At 39.3% G+C, this 18,239-nt stretch overlaps 1 protein-coding gene across 1 annotated transcript in view; it reads left to right on the top strand.

Annotated features, from left to right (window-relative positions):
• The first annotated feature begins 12,403 nt into the window (after positions 1-12,403).
• The window catches only part of PALMD (palmdelphin), a 28,902-nt gene continuing 23,066 nt past the window's right edge, over positions 12,404-18,239 (top strand). The window contains exon 1 of the mRNA XM_064282499.1: positions 12,404-12,732. Coding sequence (XP_064138569.1) covers positions 12,664-12,732 — 69 coding nt within the window. The 5' untranslated portion in view covers positions 12,404-12,663. The remainder of the gene's footprint in view (positions 12,733-18,239) is intronic.

Raw genomic sequence — 18,239 nt, 5'->3', positions numbered from 1 at the left:
TCTGTGCTCTATTTCCTCTTACGCTTTAATTTCCCTTTAAGCATATTTGTTTTGCCCTTTCCAGGATCAAGATTATTCCCCTTGATCAAAAATAAGGGAGCAAAATAGGAGTGTAATAGTTCTACTTTATCTCTCCTATGTTGATACTACACTGTGTATCTCAGCAGTGGTTTTATTATTGCCTTCTTATCTTTTTTGCTGTCCACATAAATATACATATATATATTTTTTGTGCACTCAGTGTTTTTCACAGACTTTACATCTTCATGTCATCCTAAATTTTTACCTTATCTATTCTAATACAAATAGGTACCACCCTCTTTTCTTCATTCTTGGTTGTGTGAGATTTTTGGGGAGCTTCCTGTGCTATTAAATTATTTGTTTTATTTATAGTAATTCTCTTCCCTTCTTAACTAAGATAATTTTTAACTGTGTATCCATTTTTCCTTAAATGCCCATGCCCCTGATCTATCCACTTTCCTGAAATGTTTGACCCTAAAGTCAGTGGCCAACGAGTCAATTCCAGCTTATGATGACTCCATACACATGAATAGAACTGTGCTCCATACTTCATTTTCATAAGCAGATCATCAAGCCTTTCTTCTGAGGCACCTCTGGGGAACTTGAACTGCCAACCTTTCTGTTAGAAGCCAAGGGTATTGACCATCTGCACCACCCAGGACTTCAGAATTATATAATTACACTTACCTGATAATTTTATAATTATACTTATTTTTATACTTACTTTTCTCCAAGAATTTTTTAAATTCTTACTATGCCCAGAATTATTTTCTAAAAATGTTGTGGTATCATACTATTTCTTTCAAGGTTATCATTACTTGTACCAGCTCTGTCTTACTAGTATTATACCTACTCCTCACTTACCAACTATCATTATCAGACATTTTGCATTTATGATAACAGTAAAAAAAGTCTACTATTAGACTGTTTTGGACATTAACAACATATGTCTGGCAGTAACAAATGCTGAGGTGTGAGGTAAGAGTAACGCTGGCTGTGATGATTAAGGTTATGTGTCAATTTGGCTGGGCAATGATTCTCAAGACTTGGCAGTTGTATAATGGTGTAATCATCCTCCATTTTGTGATCCGATGTGGTCATCCTCCATTTTCACATAACGCCAATTTTTGCATAATGACCTGGTATTCAGAACCTGACTGTGTCGATAAGTGATAAGTGGGTGTATTTAAATTCAGAATAGCAGCTTCCATCATAGTTCTTTTGAGAACTATAATGAATAAGCAGTAAGGAATGTCAGCAAAACTAGTAAACTTATGGGATACTTTGCTTTTATCAGAATGAACCTGAAAACAAGTATTTGACTGACAGAATTATCTCATCGTTGCTATAACTCACCTCTACCAGTTTTGTCAGTTGATTTAGGAAGACACCATCTATACTCTCTTTTTGGTCAGGTGGCATCTAAAATAGCACTGTAAGATCATGTCTGTGTTTCCTCACTTTTATCCTTGCCTAAATGCTTGATACTATGATTTGCCTTTCTTTTATGGAAATAAGAACCCTGCACTGGGAATTAGAAGATCTGCTTCCTAGTCCTGACTCTTTCACTAAATAGCTGTGCAACCTTAAGCAAGTCACTCAGCCTCTCAAATTTTCAAAATCCTTACATTTAGATTTAGACCATCTGATCACTAAATTTCTTACACCACTGAGATATCATGATGCAGTAATTTTCTTCACATCATTCTGGCCTTTTGCTCCTTGTAAACAATCTGTTTATGTGAAATAATGCGTTCCCACAATTTGTCTTCTATTGCTCCTTTCAGTTATATATCCTGATTCACCAATTTCTATTATCTAATAATACCAGATTGAATCCAAAATAAACTTCCATGCAGGTTCCTTTCCTCCTCACCTTTAAATGTAGGTGCTTCTCAAAGAATGTATCCTTAGCCCTCTTTTTCTTTTCACTAAAATGTCTCCCATGATACTCTCACATAGTCTCTTGGCCTCACCTATCTCTTCCAAACCCCTACATCTTTATCTATATCTCTAACCCCTTTTCTGATCTCTCTCCATCTGATATTCCAGCTGCCTACCAAAAACATCTCAAAGTTGATGTGAATTCATCGTCCTCCCTCCCAAACTATTTCTTCTTTCTCCTGAATTTTCTGTTTCTGGTAGTGATTCTGCTGTCCTCTCAATTACCTAGACATTAAAGCCTACTACTCCCATTTGATCTTTTTCTCTCCCTGACATCCATATGGCATTGGTTGCCCAGTCCTTCCAACTTGATCTTCATGGTATCGCAGACACTCATGTCCTCTGTTCCTCCTCCTTGTTCAGGATCTCATAGACTTTTGTGTGAGCTGTTGCAATAGCCTAACTGACTATTCCCTAAGGTATCCCCCTTTAGTATCTATTATAAAATGAGACTACACTGAAGTTCTCAAGACATGGTTTTGACTATACCATTCCCATCTCTCTGAAAACCTTTCACTGCTCCCTATTTCAGTACATAAATAAATCACAAGCTCCTTGACCTGGCATTCAATATTCTATAGCATCTGCCCTCATCCTGTTAGTCTTATTTTATCTCCCACTACTCCCTGCACAGCAACTTAAATCCCAGGCTTTGCTGTTCCAAATAATGTCTCAGTTTTCTACTTCGAAACCTTTGCTCACATTGAGCCCTTGACTTGAATGTTCTTTCTCCTCCAATACCCAACTACTCCCCCAGCCACTATCCAACATAGTCTACTCCATGCTATATCAAAGCCTTTCCTAATCATATCAGCTAGAACTAACCTTTCCCTGCCTCCTCTCAACTCCCATAGAATATTACCTGTGCCTCACTAATAACATACATCACTTTATTACTTAGACTATAGTTACTTGCATGTATGATATTCTTTCCTTATGAGAGTTAAGCTCCTTTTGGAAACCATCTATTTCAGAGTAATTTTAAAACATTGTACAGTTCATAACATCATCTTAAACATAACGATTGTACTTAAGTACCTAAGTATTAGATAAGTTAATAGTTACTTAACCCAGGATCAATCCTGCCTTCTCACAGAATTGGGTACATTAGAATATCAGCTAATTGTTAATCAGGAATATCTCTAAAGTACTCACATTCCTAAGCATTGTGCTTTCTTTTATCAAGTACATGGTTGTGGTAATATCACTGGATCATTGTTGTTGTTAGGTACCGTCGAGTCAGTTCCAACTCATAGCCACCCTATGTACAACAGAATAAAACACTGCCCAGTCCTGTGCCATCCTCACAATTGTTATGCTTGAGCCCATTGTTGCAGCCCGTTGGATCATAGATGGTCTAAATAACTTCATAATTATACACAGAATGAATAAATGAAGTTGCAAAATAATGAAGAGGTAGTCTTTTGCAGAACTGGAGTTTGTGAGTGTCAGCTGCTAAAACAGGCTTAGTCACACAGCTAAAAACTTAGGTGATTGTTTATGCTTCGGTGAAGATGCAAACAGCAATATGAGTTACTCACAATGGTTAACATTACTACATATCTAATGTGCCTGTTTACAACAGTTGTCCATAGAGGTGCTCAAGTTCCTGGGGAAATTTGGGGAAGCAGAAGGCATTTCATATCTATTTGTTCCATAATAATTTGGGAAGGAATTAGCTGACTATGACAACCTTTGTTACACTGGTAATGGAGCTAAAAATACAATTTAAGGTAGACTTACAGTTTATTCCACCATATTGAAACTAAGTTTTTGCCATATTATTCTTCAGTAACTCTTACAGATCCCTATGAAATGTGGCACACAGGTAATAATTTGCTGTTGATGAATATCTTAGGAGGAAAAAGTTCTCCTATCATAAAATAGGATTGCACCTATAACATTATAAAATTGCTTTCTTATGTGCCGAGACTGATATGAGAGAGATATCACATTAGTGACAAAACACTGGTATAACTTAGCAACTCTTACATAGGACTGGTGTTGTCAAAACACTTCAAGCGCCCTGCTTTACCCACAGCTTTCATTACCTTATTAGTACTAGCCCCAAGATGAAACCAGCCTACACTGGCAGTCAGCAGGGGTGGGGAGGCACTGCCGAGAGTTCAGCAATCACTGTCACACATACATGACATGCTCTTTCCTACAGGCCATCCAGGGAGAGATGTGGATAGTTACAGCGCCAGCATCCAAGGTACCAGAAATGTTCTCCCTTGTAATGAGAGGCCCCACTCCTGCTGCTGGTGTCCCACCACTGCCTCCAGGCCACAATACTTTTGAAGAAGAGGACAATGAGGGAAATGCTGACTAGCTTCACCAAGTTCCTGCTTAGGAAAACACCATAGTGAATTGGTTAAGTGTGTGGAAGCTGAACTCAAACTGCCTGGGTTCAAACCCTGGTTCTGCCACTTATTATCCCTGAGAGCCTGGATGAGTTAATTTGCCTAACCTTCTGTTTCACCTCTTACAAAATGAAAATTATTAAAGTATCTCTTTGTTATTGTGATTATCATGTGAAATGGTACATGTAAAATCCTTACCAAAATATTGGCACAATAATTTAAATTACTACTAGGATTAGCTCAATAACAGCCTCTAGGTACTGTGGAGAATTGGCTCACAGAGGTTTTCATAGTGGTTGTTCCTAGTGACCACATGTCATCCAGAGGAAAGAAGTGATCCTGAAGACACACAATTGCTGCCTTGTTTGCTTATTTGTTTGTTCTTTCAAAAGAGCTGCCTTGGCATTTAAAAAGTAGTACTAACTTAACATATTCTTCTTATCCACAAAAAGAAATACTAGATAAAGTTGGAGAGTAACATGTTGTTTTTCTTTTAGTAGATGTACCTGAACTTAAACACCTACCTTAAAAAAAAAAAAAAAAAAGAAGAGAGAATTCTCTTCAAAGCAGCCACATCGGGAAGCCATGCACTTATTTCAATAATGCTGCCAAATATTTTTGGAACTCTTCCTTCTAAATTACCTCCCGAGCCTGTTTCAAATTCTTTTGGATGCCTTCATTGGCAACAAATTTTTATCTTTTGGGAGTTTTCAATTTTGGTAGCAGATTTAAAACCAACTCGTATGAATAAGATGGAGGATTGTGATAAATAATGTCACCTCTGGTCAAAAATAAAGAAATAAGAGCCTTTTTGCATGGCTTGTAATATTCCAGGGATGGAATCCCTGAAGTGTTTCAAACCAATGGAAGCATTGTCAGGATTAGTGTGTTTCTTTCTGTGTAATTAATAGGTTATGTGTTTATTTGTTTTTAATAAATAAATAGAATAGAATACTGTGTCAAGCACTCTTCTGGGTACTTCTACATACAGTTGCTCATTTAATGCTTATATCTTAATAGATACCCAAAAACCAGACCAAACCTGTTGCCATCCAGTCGATTCTGACTCACAGCGACCCAACAGGACAAGAGTAGAACTGCCCCATAAGGTTTCCAAGGAGTGGCTGGTGGATTTGAACTGCTGACCTTTTAGTTAGCAGCCAAGCTTTTAACCACTGTGCCACCAGGGCTCCATTTTAATAGGTACTATTATTACCCCCATTTTATGATGTAATTGAGGCACAAAGAAATATTTCTCTATGTTTGTTTGTTTTCCCTTTGCTAAAAACCTTCTTAGTGTTAACGCGCATTAGCAGAACCATTTCTCTGAATCTTACTGTCATGGATTGAATTATGCCCTCCCCCGCAAATAAAAGTGTGTGTATCAACTTGGTTAGGCTATAATTCCCAGGATTGTCTGGTTGTCCTCCATTTTGTGATTGTAATTTTATGTTAAGAGGATTAGGGTGGAATTGTAACACCACCCTTACTCAGGCCACCTCCCTGATGCAATGTAAGGGAGTTTCCCTGGGGTATGTCCTGTACCACCTTTTATCTCTCAAGAGATACAAGGAAAGGGAAGCAAGCAGAGAGTTGGGGACCGCATACCACCAAGAAAACAGCACCAGGAGCAGAGCGCATCCTCTGCACCAGGGGTCCCTGCGCCTGAGAAGCTCCTCGGCAAGAGGAAGATTGATGATGAGGAATCTTCCTCCAGAGCTGACAGAGAGAAAGCCTTCCCCTGGAGCTGATGCCCTGAATTTGGACTTGTAACCTACTAGACTGTGAGAAAATAAATTTCTCTTTGTTAAAGCCATCTACTTGTGGTATTTCTATTATAGCAGCACTAATTGACTAAGACACTTACCACACCAAGTAATACAAGAGAAAATAGTCCCATCTTCTACCTTCCTACTTTTCTAATGATCCGTACGCTATCCTGTTTTTCCACACAAATAGGCCTTTCACCCAGCAGTTTCTTTAGCCTTGTGCCAGAACGGTTTCTCTCCTTGTAAGGTTTCCTCATGCCTCTTTCAAAACTCCCTCCTAAAATTCACTATTTCCATTGCATTACTCAGTAGCTTAATCTCACTTGACTAATGGGGAGGGAAAAAGCCAGAGCAGGGAAAAGAAAGACATTAAAATACTTTTAAATCTCTTCAAAAACCGTTTTGTGTGTGTGTGTGTATATATATATATATATATATATATATATATCTCCCCTCCCCCCATCAGCAAAATGCTTCAAATGTCTTACTTCGCTCTCCTTTGCTTTGAAATTTAAGTTTCCAAAGCTGCTCCATACCAATGCCAAGAGCATATCACTGGCCAGCCATTCAGATAATAACAACCTAAGGGAAACATATTTAAGCAAATTGAAAAAAATGAATTATGCTGGAATTTTTTTTTTTATTGCAGGATAAAAGAAAAATACAAGAAGAAATCTCACAGAAGCGTCTGAAAATAGAGGAAGAAAAATTAAAGCACCAGCATTTGAAGGTAATTTATGGTTTTAATTTCATTTCAAATATCCAAAATGGCGTTCAAATTTTAATAGTAAAGATGTCTTAGGAAGGAAAAAATTTCAACATAGTTCTCCTAACACCTTAACCACTACACCACCAGGGTTTCCTTTAATAACCATAGGGGAGGCCAACAAGCTAGTAATATTTGCATGAGATTGATAACTTCCAGCAAACATGTGGAAAATTAAAAACAAGGTGCCTTCTTTATTACCGAATTTCCTTATTTTCTTGGGTAACCTTGAGAATTCCGCCTTCAGAATCTGGCCCTGAATACAGTCTTGCTTCACTTCCCAAGGGAGTGGATCCAGCTAAGAAGTCCCTTTTGAAATCAATGAAAGGCCTGCCATCCCCTAAAACCCAGAACCCATCCCCTAGGGGGTACAAAACAGACAAATGTCTGGCCTGGTCAAGGAGGCTGGTATTTAAAACTCAATGCAATGAATCCAGCGTTGTCTAAGTATGGTAGAGTTTTTGTTTTGTTGTGTTTTGACTGCACATGAGGTCATAGCCAGAAATAAACCTCCATTTTTAAAACCAGACTTTACATCTTTCTGTGGGTGTGGACATTTTGTAATTAAAGCATATTGGCTTTCAACACTTTATTACGTAGCTTAGTCACAGGATGCGACCAAATGACAAACAGGAGCTCCTTGTGAACAAGCCCAAGCAGGAAACCGTACTGCATCTGACAAGGCTGCTATCAATTGATTTAATAAATCTCAATGAAGCAATGTGGCACACCTGTGGGGTCTACAAATTTAAGTTTGACTTACCGAATTCAGAGAAATCCAAACCTCTGATGGGGTCAAGTAACTACCTCTGAAAAGAAACATAATTTAAGATTCCAATTGGCCTCAGTTCTCTGGACTCTGTTTCTCTTTTTTTGCTCCTATATAAGTTGACGTTTCAGGTATTTGATGGATAGCTTCAAAGCATGTAGTTACCTGCTATCCTTATGGTATAAGTCACATTGAATTTACATGAGTAGTGAACATAGTGAAGAAATGCAGTATGTTCTTCCAGAAAGTCCATGAAATGAAAACAAATTTGCCAAGTGATTGCAGTGCAATTCAGATAAAGTCAAATCTACAATGATTTTGAGATAAGCCATTTCTAACCCCAAAACTAGCCCTTGTTCACTTACTTTTTCAGTTTCCCTCTCTCTCTCTCTCTGTGTCTATCTCTAATGCACACACACATACACACACACACGCACACTGAACTAATCACTTCGGAGTAAACTGATAGCTCTCTAGTGTTCAGCAATTGCTTTCCTTGAAGAATGGGTGGTCAAGTAACAGTAGAGCTCACAGCAGCAGAAAAGTTTAGATATCTCCTCAGTTCATTTTAGGAAATAAACTTCACATAGGAAAAAATCTGACTCACTGAAAGGTCCATTTCTGAAATGGTGCCTCAGTTCAATACATCCCCCAAAAAAAAGTCCAGAAAGTAATACATGATCTTCCCTGAGGGTCTGTATTCTGGATCCCAGGAGACCTCTTCTGATTCAATCCAATCAAAACATGTGCCATGCTCTGGGCTGCTCTACACAGTTGTACAGATTGTGTACTTAGCAGTTATCTCTTTAGTTTAATAGAAGTCTCTGTTGAAGTGTGATTTAAGCTGAGCCTTAAATGATAAGAAAAATTTGTATAGGTATACAAATGATAAGAAAAATTTGTATAGGTTTACATCAGCCTAAACCAAAAAACCAACCAAACCTGTTGCTGTTGGTCAACTTTGACTCACAGCAACCCTATAGGACAGGGGAGAATTGCCCATAGGGGTTCCAAGGAGTGCCGGGTGGATTCGAACTGCCAACCTTTTGGTTAGCCGCGGTAGCTCTTAACCACTACACTGTGAGGGTTTCCATACATCAGCCTAGTATATAATAAACATTTACTGAGCACCTATTATGTACAAGGTACAGGAGAAAGATGTTGTAGTCTGCTTCCACAAAGATTACAGCTTTGGAAAATTTATGGGGCAGTTCTACTCTGGCTTAAAGGTCACTATGAGTCGGCAGCGACTCATCAGCAGTGGGTTTGGTTTATTGGTTTTATGTACAAGGCACAAAGCTGAACATTAAGTATACAAAATAAATAAAATTTAGCCTTTGTCCATAAAATGCTAACTGACACATAAAGTTAAAATGACGTTTGTAGGGTGATGAATGCTATACCCAAGGCATAAACTGCAAAGGGAACAGAGAGGAAAAGGTGTCTGTTGGGAGGAGAGGTAAACGAGAAAGAGGTGTGACATTTGAGCATTGAAAGATGAACAGGAAATTTCCAAGTGCAGGAGGAGAGAAAAGGCATCCCATAGGGTGGGAATAACATGGGGTAGAAAGTAGCCTGGGAGCACTTGGAGAGAGGAGGGGCTGTGCAAGACCAGGCTGTGGGGAAGTGACTGTATTCGTGGGACAGTAGTACAGAGGTCCGGTGGGGGAGACCAGCTGCAAAATCAAATTCCAGGCTAGCTCATACTTGAGAAAGGCGGAGATTCAAATAGGAAAGGCCCAGGACCCAGCCTCCTCTGGGAGATGAGGCCAGGCCTTCATTAGCCTGGGTTTACAGATCAGGTAACACCAACCCAAACCCTGGAGGGAGGGACTAGGACACGTGAAAACAGTCCTGTGTTGGGGCTGGTATGGCGTCCCTGGGTGGTGCAAACGGTTAAGTGCTCAACTACCAGGCCAAAGATTGGCAGTTCCAACCCACCCGCAGGTGCCTCTGAAGACAGACCTGGCGATCTGCTTCCCAAAGGTCACAGCCTCAAAAACCCTGTGGAGCAGTTCTACTCTGCACACGTGTGGTGACCAAGAGTCGGAACTGACTCCACAGCAACTAAAGAAATTTTTAACGGTTTCATATATTTCTAGTGGAACACTGCAAAAAGTTTCCTGGGACATTGTGAAAATTAACATGTGCACGTCCCATAACCTACTGCCTGATATTCTTTAGATCCTGAACCTGACAGTCATACTGATGATATGCTGAAAAGGGAGTTTCCAGGGACATTGTTAGCATTCTAACATTCAAACAATTCTGACGTCTGTGCTTTATGAATCTTCTCCTCTAGTAACATGACCACAATCTAATGCCACCAGGAAACACAAACATACGCTCAATCTAGATTTTTTTTTTCTGGAAGTGCATTTAATTCACGGTAAGAAAACTAATCCTAAATAGATTCCTATGGCAACTGCTGTGTAGACTGAATTATAGAAGTGCTTCAGGTAAGCCTTTCCCTAAAAAATGGCCAAAAGATCTTTTATCACCTGTCTGTCATTTATATTTTTATTTAGTTTATAGGGCTTTTGATTCTGTACTTTATTGTTGTAAAACAACTTTTACTGTATTAGGCTCGCATACTAAAAGCACAAGTTTAAACTGTGACATAATAGCAAAATAAATGTGTTTTGAGCACCACAGTATGGAATTGGACTGTACCATTTTGACTGCACATCCAAACTGTGTATTTTATATTTAACTGAGAATCCTCAAGGGGAGGAATCCATTCATGAAGTATCGTTGTGTGCTGTCAAGTAGATTTCAACTCATAGCGACCCTATGTGACAGAGGAGAACTGCCCCATAGTCTTTCCTAGCAAGTAATCTTTACGGGAACAGATCACCAGGTCTTTCTCCCACAGAGCTGCTGGGTGTGTTCGAACCACCCACCCGTAGGTTTGCCGAGTGCTTAACCATTGTGCCACCAGGGCTCCTTCGTGAACTATTAACGGAGTTTCATTAAGACTAAAATTACTCTTATTCCTAATCAGACAGAGAACCAAGAATGTAGCCCCACATTAGCCTAATCAGGTCACAGGAATCGTTGTCTGCCTTCTGTAACTAAGCATCATAAGACTGTCCATCTGAGTGTTCCTCATAATGACGTGGGTATAACTGGCTGAAATTACCCTTGTAGGTCGTTTGTAAGGACTGTAAGTTAGTTTGATATGTGTCATCTGTCTTCTTTGCTATGTGTTAACTATCTTCAAATTTCATCAAATAAAAATAAATTTATGGTAAATTCTTAAAATGCTGATTTACTCAGATTTCCGTGGCATTTTTGAACCAAGGAACTAAATCTTGACCTTTATTAATGATATTTACTGGGTCTATGGGAAAACATTTTTGCAAACAGCTAACGACTATAATTAAAGTTTAAGATACCACTGGGGAAAGAATGTCTGGCTACAAGACTGGAATCCCACGAACTGCATTTGTGGTGTGCGTTGTCCACACGCAGCTGCTTGAGACTGCAAAATGATGAACACAAGCTTGACGATCCTTTCACAGTTCATAGTGGTTTAAGTAAGGCTACAGAGGGATGAGGTTGATATTCACTTAATTCCTTGGTTTTCAAACCATGCTCTGTGCATCCCTAGGTTTCCAGGTCCCCTCACTGCTTCAACTAGAGCATTCAGGTTTTATCTGTTTTACAAATTATAGTTCCACATATTATTATTTGTAATCAGTGTAATATTGGCTTTTGAAAACTACTGCCTTAGTTAAAATAATCATCCTTTAGTAATTATCTAGCACAGCAACCTCGATTAATTTCTTTTTATCCAAAGATAAAAATATTCTAGTAGTATTAATTCTAGTATCCTTTAAAAAAAAAGGCAGAAAGTTCTTCTTTCTTGCCCTCCCTTCAATTGTAGCAGAAGAGAAAAGAAGCCCTAGAGAATATAGAAAATTTCCCATTCTTCTTTCTTCCCCATGTTTGACATGGTGAATCCTCAGTAAATAGTTATTAAACAAATAATTAACAGAGATATATTTGATACATAGTGGCAGCACTTTAAAAAAAAGAGAAACTCAAAATCTTTGAAACTTATGTAACTGTATTTCTGATAGCTTCTACTTGAGATATGGAATGGGTGTTAGTAAAGCGCCTCCAAAATTTATCGGCACCTCACAAGAAAGGCCTGGCAATCTACTTCTGACAAATGAGCTTTTGAAAATCCTTTGGAGCCCATGACATACAGGAGGTTGCCATGAATCACGGCAACTGAATAGCAACTTTTTTTCTTTCTTTCTTTCTTTCACTTGCTTTAAATCTTCTTAGGTTCAAGTCGAGGGATTTAGTTTTTTCATGCAAACTCAAAGGGATTTTTTTTTTCTATGCAATGAAACCTAAGTCTTTTTGTTGTTAAAGTTAACAAAAACTCAACTCACCTGTATTTAGACATATCAGCGAATTTCACAGATTATGTTATTGGAACAGGTAGGGAGCTGAGCTTGTAGGATATCTAAGACCAGAAGAAAGGCGCCCCAGGAGAAAGACTAACTTTGAATTAGTTTAGAATATGATAGAAACTTCTTTTTTTTGTCTACCATTTCAATCAACCCCACAAAAGTTTTTTGGAGCAGCCACTATATGCTTTTCACTGTGTTGAGGGCACAAGACATACACACACCAATCGGACAAATACCAGTAGAGACATCACATGAAGAGGTCTCAGTATGGCTGCTCCAAGCACACAGTGCTACAAGATTCTGAAGTAAAAGAGCTCTCAGAGGGTGAAGGTGAGGGGGTGGAGGGTCTGCAGAGAGGAGGGTCTGAACTAGACCTTGAAGGATAAATCAAAAATCAAATTTCTAAAATTTTTATTATTTCAAACCAGACTAAAACTAAGAATTTAAATACAGATAGTAGCTTCAGAAGGAGGCCAAGAAGAGTGAAAAGAAAAAGGAAAATATCATAAGACCTGAAAGTGGTAACAGATTTTTGCAAACTGTTGGCTGGTATAAGAACACATCTTTATGTTTCCTGATATCAGAAAAAGGCCTTGAGGGAGAAATGGCTTCTGGATGGAATCAGCAGCGGAAAAGAACAGGAAGAGATGAAGAAGCAAAACCAACAAGACCAGCACCAGATCCAGGTTCTAGAACAAAGTATCCTCAGGTATGGCCCTCGCTGAGATACCCCCCAGCTACCTTTATCTTGGCTTTATTCAATGTTGCATATATAAGAGCTATTCTCATTTCTAGGGACACAATCAGACCTTCCATTTGATGTCTCATAAAAACCAACTAAGAAAACACACCAGGAGGCAACAACAGAAATTTTACTAGAAACGTCACCTGAGCATAGCAACTTAAGGTTTATTTTTTAAGTGTGTAGTGGTGACTTGCCCATACCTTTTTGAGCCTATTTCTTCATCTACACAATGGTATAACAATACCTATCAGATTCTAAAATGTATGTGTTAAGCTGGCATATGGTAGCTAATCACGAATATTACTCCTTCTTCACAGCCCTGGCCCCACTCTCACCTCAGGACAAGTGACAGTTCTAAGGGTGGGTTTACATTGTACCTCCATTACACCTCTCCCGGGCACTTCCCAGTCACAAGCATGATATTTTGGAAGACAGAGCGGTATAGGAATATTTCACTCACGTTTCCCGTCTTCTGTTTCACTGACTATTTGGCCACCTGTGTTGACTTCATTTCTAGACGCCTTTTCCTGCCCAGCGTGCACAATCAGTACCAAAGCCACAAAAACCAAACCTGTTGTGGTTAATTCCGACTCATAGCCATCCTGTGGGACAGAGTAGAGCTGCCCCATAGAGTTTCCAAGGAGCGCCTGGTAGACTCGAACCGCCTACCTTTTGTTAGTAACCATAGCTCTTAATCACTACACCACCAGGATCCGTACAGTGTCAGGCAACTTCTGGTATAACAGATGAAGTTTTTTTTATTGCCTCAGCTTAAAATGAGGTATGAAAGAACTGTGGAAAGCAAAATATGAAGTGGATTACTAGTTTTATCACAAAACATAGAAACATGAAAAAAACCTATGAGAAAGGACAGAATCATTTTCTTACCAATACATGGGAAGAAAATGGAATTTCTTGTAGCATAATAATGACAATAATTTAGAGCCTAAACATCTTTGAAACGTGGGTACTTTTCAAAACCTCCCTCACTGCAAATTTGTTATTTTTAGTGAAGATTATAGGAAAGACCTGGAAGATAAAAAACATTCGGTAGCTGAGTGGCCACATTTTGTCCATATTCATACATTATACAAACAGAATTAGGGCTAAGATTGACAATATGGAAAAAAGCTTCATTTTCGACTGATTTCCTCTTTACTTTCTTAATTGCATGCACTTATATATTTAATTTTATAAAATCATCGACCAGTCATCCTTTTTTAATTCAATAATTTTGAAATTTATAATTTAAAATGTTACATGTATAGACACTTCAGTTGTTTGCTCAGAAATATAAATTGCTTCTGAATGGATAGATAACAAATGCTTAAGAAAAAAACAATTCAATAAATCAACTCTAAACATACAGCTTGGAAAACTTGATTCTTTTTAAGGCATCCCTATTGAAAGCTTTTTACCAACAGTCCTTCTAAGCTGATGATGATGACTTACCTCATTCCTCAGCACAGAAACCGTACCTCTGAAGGAGTCCTGAATTTAATCCCTGTAAGCCCTTCGCACTGCACAGACCCCTCCTTGCTTTCCCTGGATGCCTCCTCCTTAGAGTCTTCCCACACACTGAACACCTTCAACTTGCTTGACACCTGATGGTAATTGAAGCAGCTACATAATAAAATCAAACTCTGTTAACAAGTTTGGGCAGAATTCTGAGTAATCCCAGAACTTTTAGTAGGGCTCTACCGATTGCTTTTACTTCTTGCCTGGATGCTCTGAGAAACACATGAACTTCTGGCAGTATTAGTAGTGGCTTACTTGGGAACCCCTGTCTGACTAAAAACAGAAAAAGAAGCAAAAAAAAAAAAAAAAGAGGAGGAAGAGGGAAAGAAAGAAGACAGGGAGGGAGAGGATGAAAAGGTATTTAATAAAAAAAAAAATTTAATAAATCATATTAAATGCCAGGTACTTCATATATATTGTTCATTTAATCTTCACAACCCTGTCAGTAGGTATTACTATATTCACTTTTTCCAGAGAGATAAGGAAGTCACACAGTTAAGTGGCAGACCAGGGATTAACTCATTTTACTACCCTATATTACCTATGGAGCCCTGCCAACACAGTGGTTAAGCGTTTGGCTGCTAACCAAAAGGTCAGTGGTTCGAATCTACCAGCTGCTCCTTGGAAACCCTATGGAGCAGTTCTACCCTGTCCTATAGCATTGCTATAAGTTGGAATTGACTCGATGGCAATGTTACCTATGGATGCCGTGGTAGTTCAGTGGTAAAATTCTCACCTGTCATGCCAGGTCTGCAGCCACCACCCCTCCCTTAGCCTGTTGTGCATTGGGCCAACTAGGGCCAACTTCATAGTAGCCAACAACAACATGTTACCTATGAAATTATAGCACAAGCAACCTCTGTGAGCCAAAAAAAAAAAGTATTATCTCTTATAGGAAGTCTTTGAAGTATATTCTGTCCCTTGGCTCTCCTTTCTCTCCAGTGCTACCACGCTCAGCATCTTATTCCATGGCCCTCTATTCTCTTTGTTAAATTGCCAATCACATGTTCTTATTATTACCCAATTTCTGACACCTCACGGCAACTTTATCTTAGATCTTCAGGATGCCATTAACCCAATACTCTTAACACCAAATGGCTTTGTTGTTGTTTGTTGCCGTCAAGTCAGTTCCGACTAATGGTGACCCCATCTGTGCAGAGTAGAGCTGCTCCATGGGGTTTCCAAGGCTGTAATCTTTTGGAAGCAAATCGCCAGGTCTAGCTTTCGAAGTGCCTCTGGGTGGATTTGAACCACCAACCTTTCGGCTAGTAGCAGAGCACTTAACCATTTTTGCCACCCAGGGACTCCTAAATGATTTTAGTCCCTAAATATAAATAACAATAATAGTTGGTTTGTTTTTAAATGGCCTTGTACAGTTTTTAAAGCACTTTCACCTACATTAAATAATTTGATACAGCAAGCCTAGAAGGAAAGCATTGGCACCTCTATTTCATTAAAAATGGGCTCAAAGAGGCTAAGGAGCTTACCTAAGGTCACAGTAAAAGGTAGACTTGGGTCTCAAAGTAAGTCAGGGCCAGCGCTCTCCTGCTGTAAAATCTGAAGAGATCTAGAGGTGAAAAAGCCCTGGAAATGGTAAACACCTAGCACATATAAGTATATTCTTTAATGATCAGCAAACCACTTTGTTTAAGGAATGGTCCTTTAAAAAGTGTATTTGCAAAGAATTAGTAAAGAATTTGCATCATTGTGGCCCACAGAGGCATGTTTATCTGGTTAAAAATGTTCAGGGAACAGAACGTTCTGCAAGCAACATACAAAGACCAAAAAAAACAAAAATACCTGTGCCTTGTGTGGGTGAAGCAGCCTCCGCTACTGCCCAGCATTATAGAAATCACATTGCCAAAGCAGCTTTACCTGCTATGTGAACGTTTTCTTCTCAGATGTTTTGAAAGCTGTTAAATAAACAGGTGCACGTTTGTATATTCACTCTTGCTCCCAGACAACTACCCACAGTGCTTAAGAAGCTTTTATTACCAGTTTTTTTTTAAGTAAGTACAGTTTCCTGTTGGCTTTGGACGGCAATACAGCCAACTGATGGAGCGTAACTAGGCAGAGGCAATCTTCCTTCCAGAAGGAGGAAAAGTAACCCAAACCCTGAATGCGATTTATCGCTTGACTTAGGTGCCTGCTCCAGGGTGACATTCACCCTTGTCAGGCCTCTCAGCTAGAGGATAAGATTTTAATGGGAACATCAAAATCACAATGTTGCTATCACCTCAGAGCCTGTAGCAGGGCCAGACTTTGCCCGTAAAGTTTTCATTTCTTCTACTTTCATGGATTTGTGAGATGAACTGAAAAAGCATGACTTTTGGCACACAAATCCCTGCTCTGCCAACTAACTAGTGCATAAGCTTGACCACGTTTTTTCATCTTTTTGAGCCCCGGTTTCCTTGCCAGGAATAATGACAATTATAGCTACTTCCCAGGATTTCTGTGAATAAAACAACTTCCAAAGTGCCTGAGACATGGTAGATGTTAAAAAAATACTCTTCTTTATTAAGAGTCAAAAATAATTTTTAAAAAGCCCCTGCCTGGAGCTTAATTCGGGGATTTTTGTTTTTTTGCCAAGATCTCTCACTTCTTTACGCTAGTACAGGAAAATCTTTTTCTTTGAATAAACTGAGATTATCATCCAACTAAAATTCTTTCCATCTGGAAATAATTGATGAATTTTCTTTTTGGCTTGGTTAGAATGCTAATAGCAGTTGCTATCAAGTCGATGCCAACTCATGGCAACCCCATGTGTGTCAGAGTAGGGCTGTGCTCCACGGGGTTTTCAATGACTGATTTTTCAGACATAGATTGCCAGGCCTTTCTTCTGGGGTGCATCAGAGTGTACCCAAAACTTCAACCTTTGAGTTAGCAGCGGAGCACATTTAACCATTTGCACCCAGGGAAGGCTAATAACAGGGGTTAATTTTTACAGAACGTTTTCTATGCACCAAACCCTGTGCTAAGCCTTTTATATATTATTATTTCAGTGAATCCTCACAACTGCCCTATTAGGTAGGTAACATTTAACAGATGAGAAAAGTGATGCCTACAAAGGCTAACTTGCCCCAGGTCATGCAGCTAAAAAATGGCAAAGCCAGCGTTTAAAACCTAATTAAAAGTCCTAATCATAAAAATAATATCGTGCTTCAGATTCTGCAGGAAAATTTCACAAAAGCTAAATCCTGTAAACTCTACCCTTTTATAGCATTTTTTAAATTTCCAACCCATGCCCCCATTCTCAGGGGACATCACTTCGTATAGGCGCCATTCACGGGAATTTTTAACGTATTAAAAACACTAAGAGAGTCGCTTGACTCACAACTAGCCTTTAAGCAGGTCTGTTTATTCATCCTCTCATCTTTTCTTCCAAACAGAGGCAAGATTTTAGAAAATAAGTGGGTTTCCATGGTTTCTGTCCCTGAGTCACATTCGCAGCTCTGGAGCAATATTACTGAGCATTTTGCCTGGTGCCCTGATTAATACCTTAAGAGGGAATGTTCCCACGAGGAAAGCTGTATTGAAAAGCTCCTTCTGAATCACTTCGCTTAAACAGTGTTTCAATTTGCCTCCCAAATGAGCCCTTCTCTTACTGTGACCACTGAACCGCTGGCTCCCCCTGACAGAAGGCACAGGTGCCATTCCAGCACCACCCTCTCAGTGCAAACATCCCCAAGCATGAATTTACAGGTTGGCTTAGAAATCCTGTCCTGACGCTTTTGTCGCTTTTCTCCACCAAGTAGCACACAGCCCAAATGATTCCCCCACACCCCAAGAAGTATCTGAAGGAGTTGTGCTCCTGATGGCTTGCCGTTCACAGCCTGGGTTCCTCTTTACTCTCTAGCTGCCCCCAGCTTCTCAACCACCTCCCTCTGCCAAATTGCCTTGCATCAAACTCCCCTCCA

Source organism: Loxodonta africana, chromosome 3 (assembly GCF_030014295.1).
Source record: "Loxodonta africana isolate mLoxAfr1 chromosome 3, mLoxAfr1.hap2, whole genome shotgun sequence".
Classification (NCBI taxonomy): Eukaryota; Metazoa; Chordata; class Mammalia; order Proboscidea; family Elephantidae; genus Loxodonta; species Loxodonta africana.
The sequence above is the reverse complement of the archived record's forward strand: the minus strand, read 5'-3'. Positions and strand labels throughout refer to the sequence as shown.